General features: G+C 40.4%; 1 protein-coding gene across 1 annotated transcript in view; it reads right to left on the reverse strand.

The window, feature by feature from the left end:
- The window catches only part of LOC110962973 (rho GTPase-activating protein 20-like), a 41,742-nt gene extending 30,765 nt beyond the window's left edge, over window positions 1-10,977 (reverse strand). The window contains exons 1-2 of the mRNA XM_022211122.2: window positions 10,668-10,977; window positions 7,985-8,070 (exon numbers count right to left, since the gene is read on the reverse strand). Coding sequence (XP_022066814.2) covers window positions 7,985-8,070; window positions 10,668-10,760 — 179 coding nt within the window. The 5' untranslated portion in view covers window positions 10,761-10,977. The remainder of the gene's footprint in view (window positions 1-7,984; window positions 8,071-10,667) is intronic.
- Window positions 10,978-14,529: the final 3,552 nt, after the last annotated feature.

A 14,529-nucleotide genomic window follows, 5' to 3' on the forward strand; every position in this document is an offset into this window, starting at 1 on the left:
TTTTTATTACTTGCACATCCTTGATGCCGAGGACACAAACACGAACACACATTATTCTGTTTATAATCTCAATAGCAAAGCTCAGAATAGTCGTCCAGATTCCCTGATACACTGAAATCTTTCCAGCCACGTTGCATAAGTGATTGGTTATGTAATTAATTAAGAGAGAACAGACAACTGAGCTGGAGCACTTCCCTTTTTGTCTGTGTCTGTCTTTGTGTGCCATCCAAAAATAAATCCAAAGGGGGCTGAATAAATTCAATTAAATTCAACAAATGTTGCCAATAAAGCGCTGATGCTCTGCAGAACACGTCGCCCTGGAAGATCAGGATTTGAAAACTCTAAAACATTCTGGAAACACCCGAAAAATTGGGTTTAGAGGACTGAATAGTAACTATGATGATTATTTTTTGCTTTCTTTTTAAGAGATAAAGGCAACAACTAGTGCAATTTCTGTTTTGATGCAAATTCTCTCAGCTTCATGTGATGCATCTCTATTTTTTCTCCTTTGCTTTGGCCAAATTTCTGCAAGCAAATTTACAAAATTTATAGAGTATTAGCATCAAAGCTTGACTCCTTTTTGAATCTTTCTGTATGGCCATGTCTCGTGCCACAGGAAGAGGACGGCTCAGTTTTAAAAGACCACTTTTCTGGGGTTCCTTGATTAAGTTGCACTGGGATTAACACCATCACTGAGCAAAACCCTCAAAATTTTCCGTTGACTTCATCAACACATTCTCCTCTTGTTCTTGTAAGTCAATGCAAGTCCGGGAAACCTGTCAGAAGAGGTCACACACACTCTGACACACACGGACAAACCTTCCTGTGAAGCCTCTTTCACATCTCGCTGCCCCCAAAAAAGGACAACATCTTCCGTATTCACTGCACATCCCTCCCTCCTAAATGTGAGATTGACAGCTGAGCCGGCTGCCCTTTGAATCTGATGGATGAACAGCTAATGGCTCCATTGTGCATCATGTGATGTTGATAAATTGAGAGACCTACCCGCCCGCCAATACATGGCCACCTTTGTCGCGGCGAAGACTGTTGACTTTTTGGTACACAATACAAGGCCGGCGCACAATGAACTGCACAACACCGCATACTAATGTCCGAGAATGAATATTTAAACAGCACTGGGCAAGATTCGGATATAAAGGTCGAACATCTTAACAGCATAAATCACAAAGTACAATTCTGACAAGTCAGTTTTGTCTCCTCAGACCAAAATGACAAATTTATCCACGAAGGATCTTACACTCTTGGCAGACAAGAAATCAGAACACAAAAGAAAGAAAGTTAGAATTCAACACCAACAACTGCAAACAGCTGACACAATTATAAAATGTGAAACCAGCAACAGATATAACTGGAGGGAAACAGGTGCAACGAACAGCCTGATGCATCAAAACCTGGTTCATGCAGCAAAAATTCACAGAAAGACTTACATCTGACTCACCATGAGTGAAATGGGGAAGAGAAGTAAAGTCTTAGTCATAGACGCAATTATGATGTAACAGCTGTAAGGTCTACAAACCCCAAGGACAACAGCTGGGCAAACAGCAAGAACTTTCTCTTTACCTCTGACTCAGTTTTTACTCTTTTTCTTTTGCTCATTCAGTTTCATCAAATGCACTAAGTATAACTCCGTAGACATTAACCACTAGAATCCCAAAACCTGCCAGTGGCTTTAAAAGGGTTGTTCTACTTAATAATTACACCATTTATCCCAACCAGAAAAGGACTATCAACTTTCCGACAGTCCTTGAACTACTCATCGGTGCAAAGTCTTAGCTTAAAATCATGACATTTCATCCAAATCTCTTTATTCTACATGTGCGACAGGAACATTTGCTGAAAAAATAAATCATTTATTCTATTTATTCTGTAAAAAGCAAAAAACAACAGTGAGACCATTAGCATCTGGGCACAGTAAACTTTTTTGTCTTTCTTTTAACTAGGCTGACCTGCAGGCTATGTACACACCAAGCAGATAGGAGACATGTATGGAAGCATTAAAAATAAAGACAGTAAAATATTTAAAGTTTGTAGACTCACCTTTTTCCCAGTATTGGTAACACCTGTGGGCCCTTGGAAAAATGATGATTCCATGTTTTTAAATTTTAGAAAACAAATGATCAAAGAAATGTGACCTTTTTTTCTGATTTATGCCATTTTAACTGTTCTATACTGCACAGAAGATATTTTTATGTTATTTATATTTCAATCCATGGTTGTGTTGTTTCCATAGAGGTACAGGACTTTATATTGTGGTGAAAAATGAGCCCACAGTGACTGAACCGGTTTGGAGGGCTAATATAAATTGAATGTATTCCTGTGTTGCTATAACAGCGAAGCGTCACCTCAGCTGTCAAACAGTCAAACCCTGAAAGAACAGACGGAACAGACGGACGGCCTCGGGGCAGAAATGACACACTTATGTAACCGTATCCATCTGTTCTGCTTTGTTAATAACAACGAAAAAAGCATATTTATGTGTCTTCCTATATAATCAGCGTCATTAGTTCATCTGCAGCTGAGTTGCCTCCGGTGCCAAATGTGACTACGAGGCCACCAGCACAATTTCAGGGTTTTATGGAAGCAAACCAAGAAGGATTGAAGCAATAGAAGAAATCTGCAGCTGTGTTTCTTATGTGAACTTTGACCGGGATAATAATAATAATAATAAAAAACCCTGTAAAAAAGGAGTCAGAAATAAATCTGTGGAAAAGAAAGTCAGAGGGTGTGTGCCAGTCTGTGTGTGTCCCCCACTGAACTTTTGTGTATGTTTCTGCATAAGAAACATTACATCAGCATCAGCTTGACCTCCTTGTCCCAGATAAAGCTTCTCCAGACAAGCAGCGATTGATAACAGTGTCTGTTAACATGCAGATTCAAGAAGACGACACCAGTCTGTACCGTCTCCTACATGAACAGTGGCGACTTTTGTTCATTTCTGCAACAAAACTGCAGTAAGCGACAATAAGGACGCTACTCGCTAATATTACTTTTCTGACACTTACACTCCACCTACACATGTAACTAACTTAATCATTTTCTTTTAAAAAAAACCTGGAAATAGCACTGCTACCATGAGATTGCGTAGTTGTCGACCCTGAAAGGGCAGTATTTTTAACCAGTGCAGGCTTTTTTAAAACTTCAATTCATTATAGCAAATGTTTTTTTCTTCATTATCACGGAATAATTCTAACACAACTGATAGAGGAATTGATAGTTGCTAGTCGCAGCCTTACATTAAGATATTTTCAGGATTTTTTTCTCTGTTCTTGAAAGCTGATTAAATGTATATTGAGCTTTTTACAGAACAGCTTCATGAGTTAAAACCTGAAGCAAGAACCAAATGTTTCCTTGCTGCTGCTGGAAATTAAGTTCATAAACATGCCAAAAGAACAAGTTAAAAGAGGCTAAAAAGCTCTACGCACTTAACTTTGAGTGTATGGGGTTTTAACACACACTGAGAACAAACTGGAAAGAGGTTCAACTTCCAAAAACTTAAACTTCACTGCTTTTCCATGTTTTCCAAGTGCTTTGAATGAACAAGCTTAAATATTTGGGTTAACACACCGTAGTTTTATTTATGTTGAATTTTACATGAGTAATTTACATGTTTAGGAATAAAACCCTGCAATAATCATATATATTACAGTTTTACTTTACTACATAGCAATACATACTCTTCATAAGATTATAAAGAGTAATTTAACTAATGAAATACGGTTAGAAAGACCCTATAGAATTAGAAATTAGGTGCTAAAAAACAAATAACTCCAAAAAATAACACCAAATAACACCAAAAAATGTGACCTAACTTTTAGAATCAAACTGGTTCTCTGTCACTTTCCTGCTTCCTGAACTGCCTACACCGGATCATTTCCATAGATAAACTACAATGTCATCCCTGGCTGACACACAATGCTCCCTATACAGCCAGAGGACACACAACACACACACACTGAGGATGAGGTCAGAATACTGAATCTCTTCCCCTTTTTTTCCTCCTAGTCTGTAAAGCAGAAGTGACCAGCGGCTGTCAGCCATGATGTCCTTAGCAGTGCTCATTATTAAAACCAGGAAATGTCTTTTGCATGATGCGTTCTCGTGTTTGTCGTGTTTGAACACCAGACAGCCAGAGAAATTCATTTTTCTGAGAGCTTAATGCAAGTGAGGAGTCAAGTTTCAGGATGAGATTAGAATCAGGATTAAGCAAAGACAGTAATATCCTGACAGGTATATTAATAAAACGTGTCTGAAGAATGAACCGAGCGGCTGTTTCAGTGTGTGTGTGCATGTAAATGGAAAGCTGCGTTTTGAATTGCTGTCGGCTTACAGATTTTTTCCATCAGGTGTTTTTTTTTTACATTCGGTATGTGTGTGTTTGAGTGTGTGTGTTACTTTGTGGTGGCACTGTGGCTGGTAGCAAGTCAGAGTGTGAGGTCAGGAGTGTCAGCCAGTCATATGTTTTTATGTTTTATGCTGCAGCCACCTTCCTCCATGATGTATAGATTTCACTGTCGGAGGGAGGAGGGCGGCCCATAATACCCTCCACTGTGAGCCTGCAGGCTGAGCGATGAGGTTATGCTTCTGGATGAAGTGTAACAGTTTGTGAGCGGAGGTGATGTAAACGGCTGAGCTGAGGTCCAGAGACCCTTTCAGCGCCCCTCAGCCTGATGGGAAACGCAGAATGACGAGGGAGTCATCTCAGAGATAGAAGGGAAAAAGTGGAGGCTGTGAAATATAAGCGCCTCCTGCAAAAAACGGAACAATCCAAATGCATATAAACCGCAAGATGTGATCATACATGGAATATCTGAATAAATCCTCCATTGTTTTGTTCCATGCTCAAGGCCTTGGCTTCATCACAACATTATTATTTTAACAAGCACTGAGAGCTGAACCAGTTAAAAGTGCAAGAAAGAAAAAGGGAAAGAGCAACAAGAAGTGAAACGGAAAAAAAAAAAAATCAAAGTCTGGGGAGGTTTTCACTTTGTAAATAGCTGCTCTGTAGGGCTGCAAGCACTGATTTTTTAATCTGTACATTAGTTTCTCGACTAATCAGTTTGTTTAGTCAAGAAACAAAGGTGAAAAAAGTCAATTGGTGTTCCCAAAAGCCCAAAATGATGTCAAATGTTGAATTTACTATCACAGAGGAGTGAAGAAACCAGAAAGTATTCATATTTATGAGGCTGTGATCTGAGAATTAGTATGTTTTTCTTACTCGAATTGATTATCAATTTGATAATCAATTTGATAAATAATTGATTGTGGGCATTGGATGCTTGCATTTATTTAAACTTGTTCTTTAAAAAACTATTCTTACACAGCTAATCTCAAATTCAGAACTACCTAAATTCTGCGAGAAAGTAAATTGATTGCTACCTTTAATTGGTAAAAATGAGGAAGAAAGACTAGAATTTCCAGCTAAAAATGTTTAAAAAATGTTCAAACCATAAGAAATATATCCCTTTATGACCTGTTGCTACTTCATAAAATCAAACAAAAATCCAGCAAGACTGTAACTAACAGCTACTCAGCTCCATATGGTCAAGATAAAAGAACCACTGTGGTTTTGTGGTTGTCACCATTTCAGCACGAATCCACCAGTTCTCCTCGGCAGAGATCTTTATCATGACGCCGTCTTTCCCAGATTTCAGAACAAGATTGTCGATTTGTAAATGTGGAAAGTATCAAAACTTAAAAAGCCGCTCGGTAAGAATAGCAGACGCAGCATATTTGTTTCTTTCCCGTCTCTGCAGCAACCTGAGTCGTTGTGATTTACTTGGATAAAGAGCACATAAGTGATGCAATGATGTGCAAACTGCTGCCAAGTAACTGCTGGCACTGCACAGAAATCCATTTTAACTGCATTTATGGGGCTTCAGGGTTTAATCCAGCAGCTACCAAAGCATGCATATGGTTTAATACGCACACAAGTCAACCACCATCATGACCCTCACCTACTGGGAGTCATCCAAGCACCAGAACTTCACTCTAGTAGCATCCGGACATTAATGAACACCTCACAGACACTCTGACATGGGAGGCCATGACTCCACGTGACCTCTACCGACCCCCAAACCTCCTGATGTGAGGTCAGAGGTTAAGGGTGACAGCTGAGAGTGTCAAATCCTGGCTCCACACCTCCTCTTACTTAACAAACACACTGACCGGTCAGAGTTGGACGGAATAAGTGACTCGGTTTCTATTTGTCTTCCACTCAATACGCTGCTTGTCTCAGCCTCTAACTGCAAACAGAATATATGTGAGCTCCAACTTTCTAGCCCCGAGAGCATTGACCCATTTAACAGTGTGGAGCGTTTTCCCATCAGCACTGGTCTAAACGGAGAAGTTTTCCTCTGCAAACTGCCAGGGTCGATAGCAATGCAGATCATTTGTGCTCAAGAAGGATAAATGAAATTTGGAACCAACATATATTGAATGCAATGTTTTAGCAGCATGTGATGGCAGAGAACCAATCATTTGTAACTAGACTCCTTCATTAATAAGAATGATTATAACTGAATATGTAAAATAGAAATAGGAGGGATTAAATTATTTGTTTAAGTGGGATCGATCAGTTTGCTTTTCTCATCTGTTTCTTAATATTTCACTTTTCTGTCACTTTTATTGCCCATTAAGGTACAGATCTTAAAGTTTTATCAATCACTGTTTTCCAGACTGTAAGTTACTCTGTGGCTGCTGTCTAACTTAACCGTTAGCCGTTAGCATAGCCTCAGCTGCTGCTAATTTCCTGGTTTGTGTTTCTTGTTCAGTTTTTGCTGCTTCAGAGATATTTCTGATACCACAGAGTGACAACAGAGAGAGGAGACTGCATTACACTTGAAGTGGCACATTTAATTCATCAAATAGCAACTATAATCTGGAAAATGTCAAATATCGGGAACCATAATTAGGCTGATAACTAACCTTAACCCTAGCCCTGCCTGTGTACAGCAGAAACACGTCAGGTAGCAGGAACACATCCTGCTCAGTGGGGAAATTCTCATGGCATAAAAACCTAGATTTCAAAGTCTGCAAGTTCTTTGAGGACAAGCTTGTTTCCATTTTTTTTTTCACTCAAACTCCCCAAAAAGCTTCAGTTAAACACACTACAAAGAGTTAAACCAAGTTTCTAGTAAATAAATACCCTCCCCAAAGGGTTTGCAATGGCTTATTTCCGAACCCTGCTAAAGGAAGCGGAAGGGATTGGAGTGATACGAGGGTGATGAAAAGCCTGATAGCTCTGGGTGAATTTTAAAGCTCCACATCGAATCAGTCAGGAAAGAAAACCTCTTAGTTCTCGGGCAAGGTGGGAGGCATATCTGGCATGTCTGAATCTCATAAAAACATTTAAGCTTCGTCATTTGGAGAGCCGTGTCTGAGAGACCTGAGATTTACAACCACGGGATTCCACATATGCACGCTACTCATCCTGATTTTCCAGTTAGTCTGGTGATTTTATCTTTAGGCCTCCCAGCTTCATGTTTTTTTCACTTCTCTAATCTCTTTGCTATCAGCCACTTAAATCCCTGAATCACTGTTTTCTGGGAGAATTCAACGAGAAAAATAGAGCTTTGTAAGTCAATGTAAGCATGTTAAGTATGAGCAAGTATCATTAAGTTGGATTCAACTGGAGGATTCTCAAAAACTTGCATCTTTTAACAGCATTAGCAAATGGATTTTTATCTAGAAGTCCTACTACACAGACTAAGCAAGTGCCCTAGCTGAGGAGGATAAACACTCGGGAAAGTGTTTTTTCATGCTAAATAAGCACCAAATGTCTCCATAGAACCAGGAAGAAACTGTGAGAAATTTGGGTTTGAGCAAACCCTTAAGTTGCAGTAAAATTATTTCCTCTCTGCAGCATCATTAAGAGCAATCACGGCTTCTCTGAGGAACTACAAGTCAACAATGGCGTCAGAACCACAGCAGCTCTTTCTTATGAAAGCAGGTTGTTGGCTGATACCTGGACGTGCTTCTCGACCTGGTAAGTGCTTTGCTGATGACCAGCGATGGAGCCGACTGTCGTCTCTGGGCCAAAGTCTTCATCTTCTACAAACAATCAGAGACAGAAAGGTGGTCAATGCAAGCAGTGAATCAAAGTTTGCACTCTTGTCTTTCATTCTTTTGGGGTTTAACAGAGAGAGAGATCAGGTGGTTGCACAGTCAGCACTGCTTGAGGTTGCTTGTCCGCTGTGGTCATTGCAGGAAATACAGCATTTAGGAGAAGCAGGAGGACAAACAGAAAAGGAGAAGCAGCAAAGGAGGAAGAGAAGAAATGGGCTAAATGGTAAAATACGGAAGAAACACAGAAGGGGAACTGAATGAGTGAAATATAAGAGTTGTGTAATGTTTATGGTTGCTCATATATCCTCACTGTAACCTGATCGACTGTACGCTTCCCCCGCAGAAGTATGACAGGCATCCTGGTGGCTGTTAGCTATTTGAATTAAACCTAATTTATTTACAACATACCAAAAGCCACGTGAGCACATCCCACCCCCACCGTCATACAAAACACTAATTCAATCAGGAAAAAAATGTAAAAAATCCCAATGTAGCAACACAAATAAAATAAAACTCCACTTCCTGAACTCATTTTGCACTGACTTATGGGTAGCATTCCTCACGTATTACACATAAGAGCCAAAATTACTATAATCCAGCATAAAACCTAACATGATGTGCATCACATAACAGCTGTCCAATTCCCTGACAACTATATTATTATATTTTTGGGTTGGTTTAGTTAAGTTATATAAGAATATGGCTCAAGTGAGGGTGAGCTTTTCATTAGTCTCATGCAAGAAATTGATGCAGTCAGCAAGTTTCCATACTATTTCTTTGTTTTTTAAAACATTCAAGGACATTTTCCGTGATATCAGACTCGAAGGTAACATTCATAAGCTTGATGAAAAACTCCCAACATGAAACCACAAAGAAGAAACAAATCCAAATTCTGCTGAGTGTCTGCAGACACCAAAGAGGAAGCCTGGACTGCAGATGCCACCTTGGAAAAACACCAGTGTTATCACTGAAGCCAGCGCAGCAGTACAAACACATGCCACCACGTACGGCACAAGACGAACACTTTGACACAAGCATTTTAGAACAAACAACACATTAGAAACATTTCTCTGTTCCGGCTGACACCTCATGTCTCATAACTTCTCAAAGCTGAGCAGAAAAAAAAGCACAAAATGTTGCAAATCAGGCCAAAGTTCGACATAAAAAAAGGGCTGCAGGAACAATATTTGTAGATCCATGAGGTCATTTTTCACCAACAACAACCCCAGGCCTGGAAAGTGGTGAAATACTTACAAAAACATTACATGTTCTGGTAGAAAAACACAAGTAACTGCATTCCGCTGCCAAAAAGTGATGTACTGGGTTCAAAGAATTGGAGGTTAACACTGTTTCAGAGCTTGGAACTCTATTAGTGCACTTACTATGAGCAGCTGCACCAGTTTTTATGTTTAATCTGACGATCGGTTTGGTGAGTTTGTCAGTAAGACTGCAGGGTATAAGAGCAGAAAAGCTGATTTAATTCTAATCAGAAAAGGTTTTCCTGAGGATATCACTCGTTTTGTTTGTGTTGGCTGTAAAGTCATGAACTGGTCATGGCAGGTTTTGAACAACTGCTGGAGGGGGCGCTGTTTAACTGCAAGTTAAATAAGCAGCAGCTGGGAATCACCTCTTCTGTCCGCCCTGCATGCTGAGAGTAATTGCAATGTAGAGGAATACAGTCACTGCAAAGTCAGTCACATGTGAAATTATGCGTTTTATTTATTTTTTTATTTTACTTTTATTGCAGCCCATATTTAGAGAAGCTAAACAACTGATGTCGTGGAGCTGCAGAAATGATTCCCGTGAATTTCTTCAAGGGACTTCAGCCTTTGAAATGAAGAAATAATCAGATTTTTGACTCCTCGGTTCAGTTAAATGTTGCCTTATTCAACATAACTTCAAGACCTGCTTGACAAATATGGGGATCAGGCGTTTTTCTTGGATAAAAACGTGTTTAGTTTCGTCAAACTTGTAGTACTGCAGAAAATATTTAGTTTTCTTCTTCACATACTTCAAATTGTAGTATTCCCCAGTGTGCACTACGCATTCAAAGGAGTCTTTAAAGAGAGGAGGGGTGGGGTGGGGGGCACCAAACCAATGAAAAGTGCTAAATCTGGGATGAAAGTCAAATAAAACAAACGTAAATACAACATTTTAAGGACTGTCTTGTTAAAACACAACCCACGAAGAACGACCCGAAGCTCAAACCACAAACAACCTAATCACTGTCCAATCCAAATAACTGATCTCCACTTTACGCACAACAAACAACTCAGATTTGAGAAATACAGCAATGATTTTGAGAAAATAATGCAAAGTAAGTCAGCAAACCAAGAATAAAATGGAAGAAAAGTCCCGATAATAGACATATGCTCTTAAAGTGTTTGCAGGCATGTCATAAGAACATTATAATCGTGCCCTGAACTAGCGGTTTTACATCTTCCAAGAGTGGAATTTGAATTTATTATCAGGTCCTTAATGAGCGCACCAGGAAAGGCTGTGCGTAAAAGCGCACAGACCAGAACACAACCAGTCAGTTCTCCATCATCACCAACAGTCCCACAGAGAAGCGTCACTGGTACCTTTTTGTTGTCGGGAAGCGCCTTGCTGTCTCCCGTCAGAGAGTCGGACCTGTTCTGTCCCATGGTCCCCTGCTGCGGTGACATGGTTTCCATCAAGGCTGTACAGATCCACGGTATATTCCCATGATACGAGCGTAAAGCGGAAAAGTTTATCCAGCGGAGAGGAGCGCAGGTGTCCGAGGAGAATCCATGACGGTGAGGAGTCGATCCGGAGGAAGAGGCGGTGAAACGTGCGCGCTAAACTCTGCTCTGTGATTCTCTGGTCAGAGCTCTGTTTGGTCTGGGCGCTCAGAATGTGGACCGCCTCATCTGAATCCACTGACGTCAAGTTAGAGTGGAAGAAACACAAGACTTCCGCTCTTGTTTTTCAAACTAAGAGCGTTTTACGTCAACGTCTAGGTGATGTGCAGAACCAATATGAAAACAAAGCATTTAAAGTAGGAATTGAAGGCAATGTTATTCAAAATCATCAGTAAAGCTTGTTTAATCTACAAAAAGCAAAACAGTAGTAGAACTGGCTAAGAGGTTAAGGCTTGGGATCTTAACTCTATCTGCTCTTTCAGTCTGCTTCCTAACAAGCTGGGATATGCCAAAAGATTGCGTTTTGTTGTACTCTGTGCAATAAAAGTGGAATTTTGCCATTATCTTACACTAAAAAGGACCAAAGGGACACCAGTGTGCAAGTGACCTTCAAAGTCAAGCTTACTTCATGTGCACTGGAATAAAGTATTAACAAGGTATGCAAATGATTTTATTTTCAGATTTACAGAATTAGATATAACTCTCATTTCTGTTATTCTGGTTAGAAATGGGTTAAATTTAGTCAAGGTGTGGCTTTAAAGGACAGCTCAGATGTGACCAGCACACAGACACTCCTTTGACCAGTTGAAGGCTTTAAACTGCAGCTTCATTCAAATAACATGTTGCCACAGATGATTCCTGGAGTCCCCTTAGAGGTCATTCTACTATGAATGAGTGTTTCTCTTTTAGTCTGCAAGTTCCTGTTTGGGGTGATCAAGATCATAGTTGCCCCCAGGTGTGTTTCTGGGTTATGTGAGGCTGCGTTCGAAATCACACACTTTCTCTTTACTATATTTTTTAATACTCTTTTTATATTATAACAGCACCATCTGTCTTTTCTTGCACTTGAATTTGGTCTTCTAAAGACCAAGTTCTGTCTTCTAAAGACCGAGTTGCACCATATTATCCTTATTTTCTTAAATGTAACATGTGGTGGATACTGGAAAGAAAAAAAAACAATACCCATAAAGTAAAACAAAAATACTATGAACATGAAAATCTTGCTCTTCTGGTTTGCAAGTATTTCTTCAAATTCCTTGGTTGGGCTTCACTCTGAACTTACAAATATGTTTGTAATTTTGTGGTCATGTTCTGACCTGTGTGACCTCTCTCCACTTCCGGTTGGGAAATATCTGGTTTGCAATTTATGCTTCTCAAAAAAGAGGTTAAATCTCACATTTACAAGCAGCTATGTCAGTCTGATGCCACAAATTTAATTTAACCTTTTTATCTCTGCATGATTATCATACCTGATATGAACTGTTGCACAACAAAAAAAGACCTCTTGTGAAAATCTGGCAGAGTTCTTCATCTATATATGAAAAAAAAAAACCGCAGAATATGTAGATGTTACGAAGAGTTTTTAATCACATTTTACCCATCGTTATGTCCTTTTATTTTGAAAACTGGTGCAACCTCCACACAAATCTCGGCCTACCCTGCGCGTCTTTACGCAGCTCCTGCACTTGAAAGCACGCTTCGGTTTTAACTCCTGTGTGAACGTGTGTTTCTACGTGAAGGGCCCGTCGTGATTTCTTTGTCTGGCAGTTCGTGCCACATAGAAGCCGACTGTTCTTGTAGTACAGGAATGCGGTTTGCAGAGGGTCTGGTCCAGGTGTAAGAATGTTCTCCAGGGCCAAGAATAACATGACTGATGAGGAGGAATGTCCACAGGAGTACTTTTTTCTTCTTCTGCATAGGCATGACACGTTTGACTTATAGGTGCAGCTACAGTACAAGTCACTGTAGGAGACCTTCCTGAGTGGGTGGGTGTTTACTTTTAAAACCCTGAAGGTAACTGTAGAGCTCACACCTCCGTCAAATTCAACTGATTTGTTGAGTTTTTTGGAATTTGCACCAAGTCTTTGTGTGCATTGGTTTCACAGTTGGCGCGCTGATATTACAGAGCAATGTGGATGTGGATAACCTAAAAAATAAAGATTTTTTATTATCTTAAATGAAGCTACACTTGTCTGTGGATGCATAAATGTTCCCAAGGTTTAAACCGCGTCCACCTGACAAGAGTTTTCCCAACAGCAGGTCATCGTCTCCTCTGCACAAACACAAAGGTATGCACCAATTGTTCCATCTTATCTGACCTCTGAAAAGTGGCCTGCATAGGATGATAAGGACATTGATAGCACCCGACCATCCTCTTTGATCAAGTCACAAGCCGCATCAACCAACGGCAGGGAAACACTGGCTTCTGTCTGCAGAATGACTCCGACTGCTGATGCACAGAAAACAACATTCCTCCACTCTGTCACTCAATCATCCTTTCATCAAAGGCCGAGCGAGGCCAAATCGTATTTGTTCTTCTTGAACTTAAACTGCACCTCATGTGTCCCAGTTTAAAGGGTTAAATCTTTTGTTTCCTGCTGTTTGGAGGGACCCAAAAAAAAAGAAAACCTTAAGTGAGGGTGTGTCAGAACTGTGGTTGGAAACATCACTGGTTGACCATGACTGCTTCTGTGCTGCTGCACTGTTGTGTTTCTGCCTCCTAAATGTTCCACTCTGGTAGACGCTGGGGTTGCAACAATAAAAATAATAAAAAGTGTCTTGGAGTGGTTTATTTTTTCAATCTCCATGGCAAAAACAACACGTTTCTACATAATAACTTTAAAAAAGCACACATTTTATTCAGCCCAAAAACCCAAAGTGGGTCATACACCTCGCAGCCAAAAAACTCCCAAGATTCTCCTCATGCCTGAACCGAGCTCGGCCAAGCGACTTCAGGTCAGGGGAGAAATAGGAAGCCTTAATCTGCAGCTAGCGATTCCTCCCCCTCCAACGAAAGACAGAGAATCAATATGTGTCCTTGTGAATATCATCTGACATTTCCTTTGAAGTGCGTCTGAAAGGGAATGTCTCCGTCACGCCCGGGGAGGCAGGCTATTGAAAAACCCGAAGCCGAGGAGAGTATCGACTTGGACGGCAAACAGTCGATTCCAGAAGAGAGAAAATGAGCTGGAGACGGTCCAAAGTTCTGACAGGAGCAGCACATGGAGGATTTCTTCTCATCCTGAGGAGGGTTTGGGTGTTTCTGATGCACTTTGCACTGTAAACACGCACAGATTTACCTTCACTGTGCATAGCTGAGCATCTATTTAAAGAGCACACATGCAAACAAACACATACAGAGAGGCTGGTGTGATGAGCAGATAGATGGAAGGAAAGATGTATGATGGATGACAGACAGGGAGTTTCTGTGACCCAAAGCCTGGACGCCTGCACCACCGCTGCCCACACTGTCACTGCTACTAATTTAAGAAGCCAGACTTCCACGTTGCCTGCCAAAAATAAAGACCTACTGTTTCCCTTTTCTTTTTTTCCCCTGAACAACATAATCCAGAGGTTTCTGGGTGACAAATGTTTGAGGTATGGCTGCACAAATTCTGGAAAAAATGACATCTGGGTGGGAAATAACTTTCTTTTGACATTTTTTTTAACCTAGTGCTGTGTATGATTCTACTTTCTTGACACCTCGTGGTTTCGAAACACACTGTACAGCTTCAGAACACCTAAAAACCCCACCACTCCACCACAATAAACTGTTTGCTGC

This window comes from Acanthochromis polyacanthus, chromosome 14, assembly GCF_021347895.1.
Source record: "Acanthochromis polyacanthus isolate Apoly-LR-REF ecotype Palm Island chromosome 14, KAUST_Apoly_ChrSc, whole genome shotgun sequence".
NCBI lineage: Eukaryota > Metazoa > Chordata > Actinopteri > Pomacentridae > Acanthochromis > Acanthochromis polyacanthus.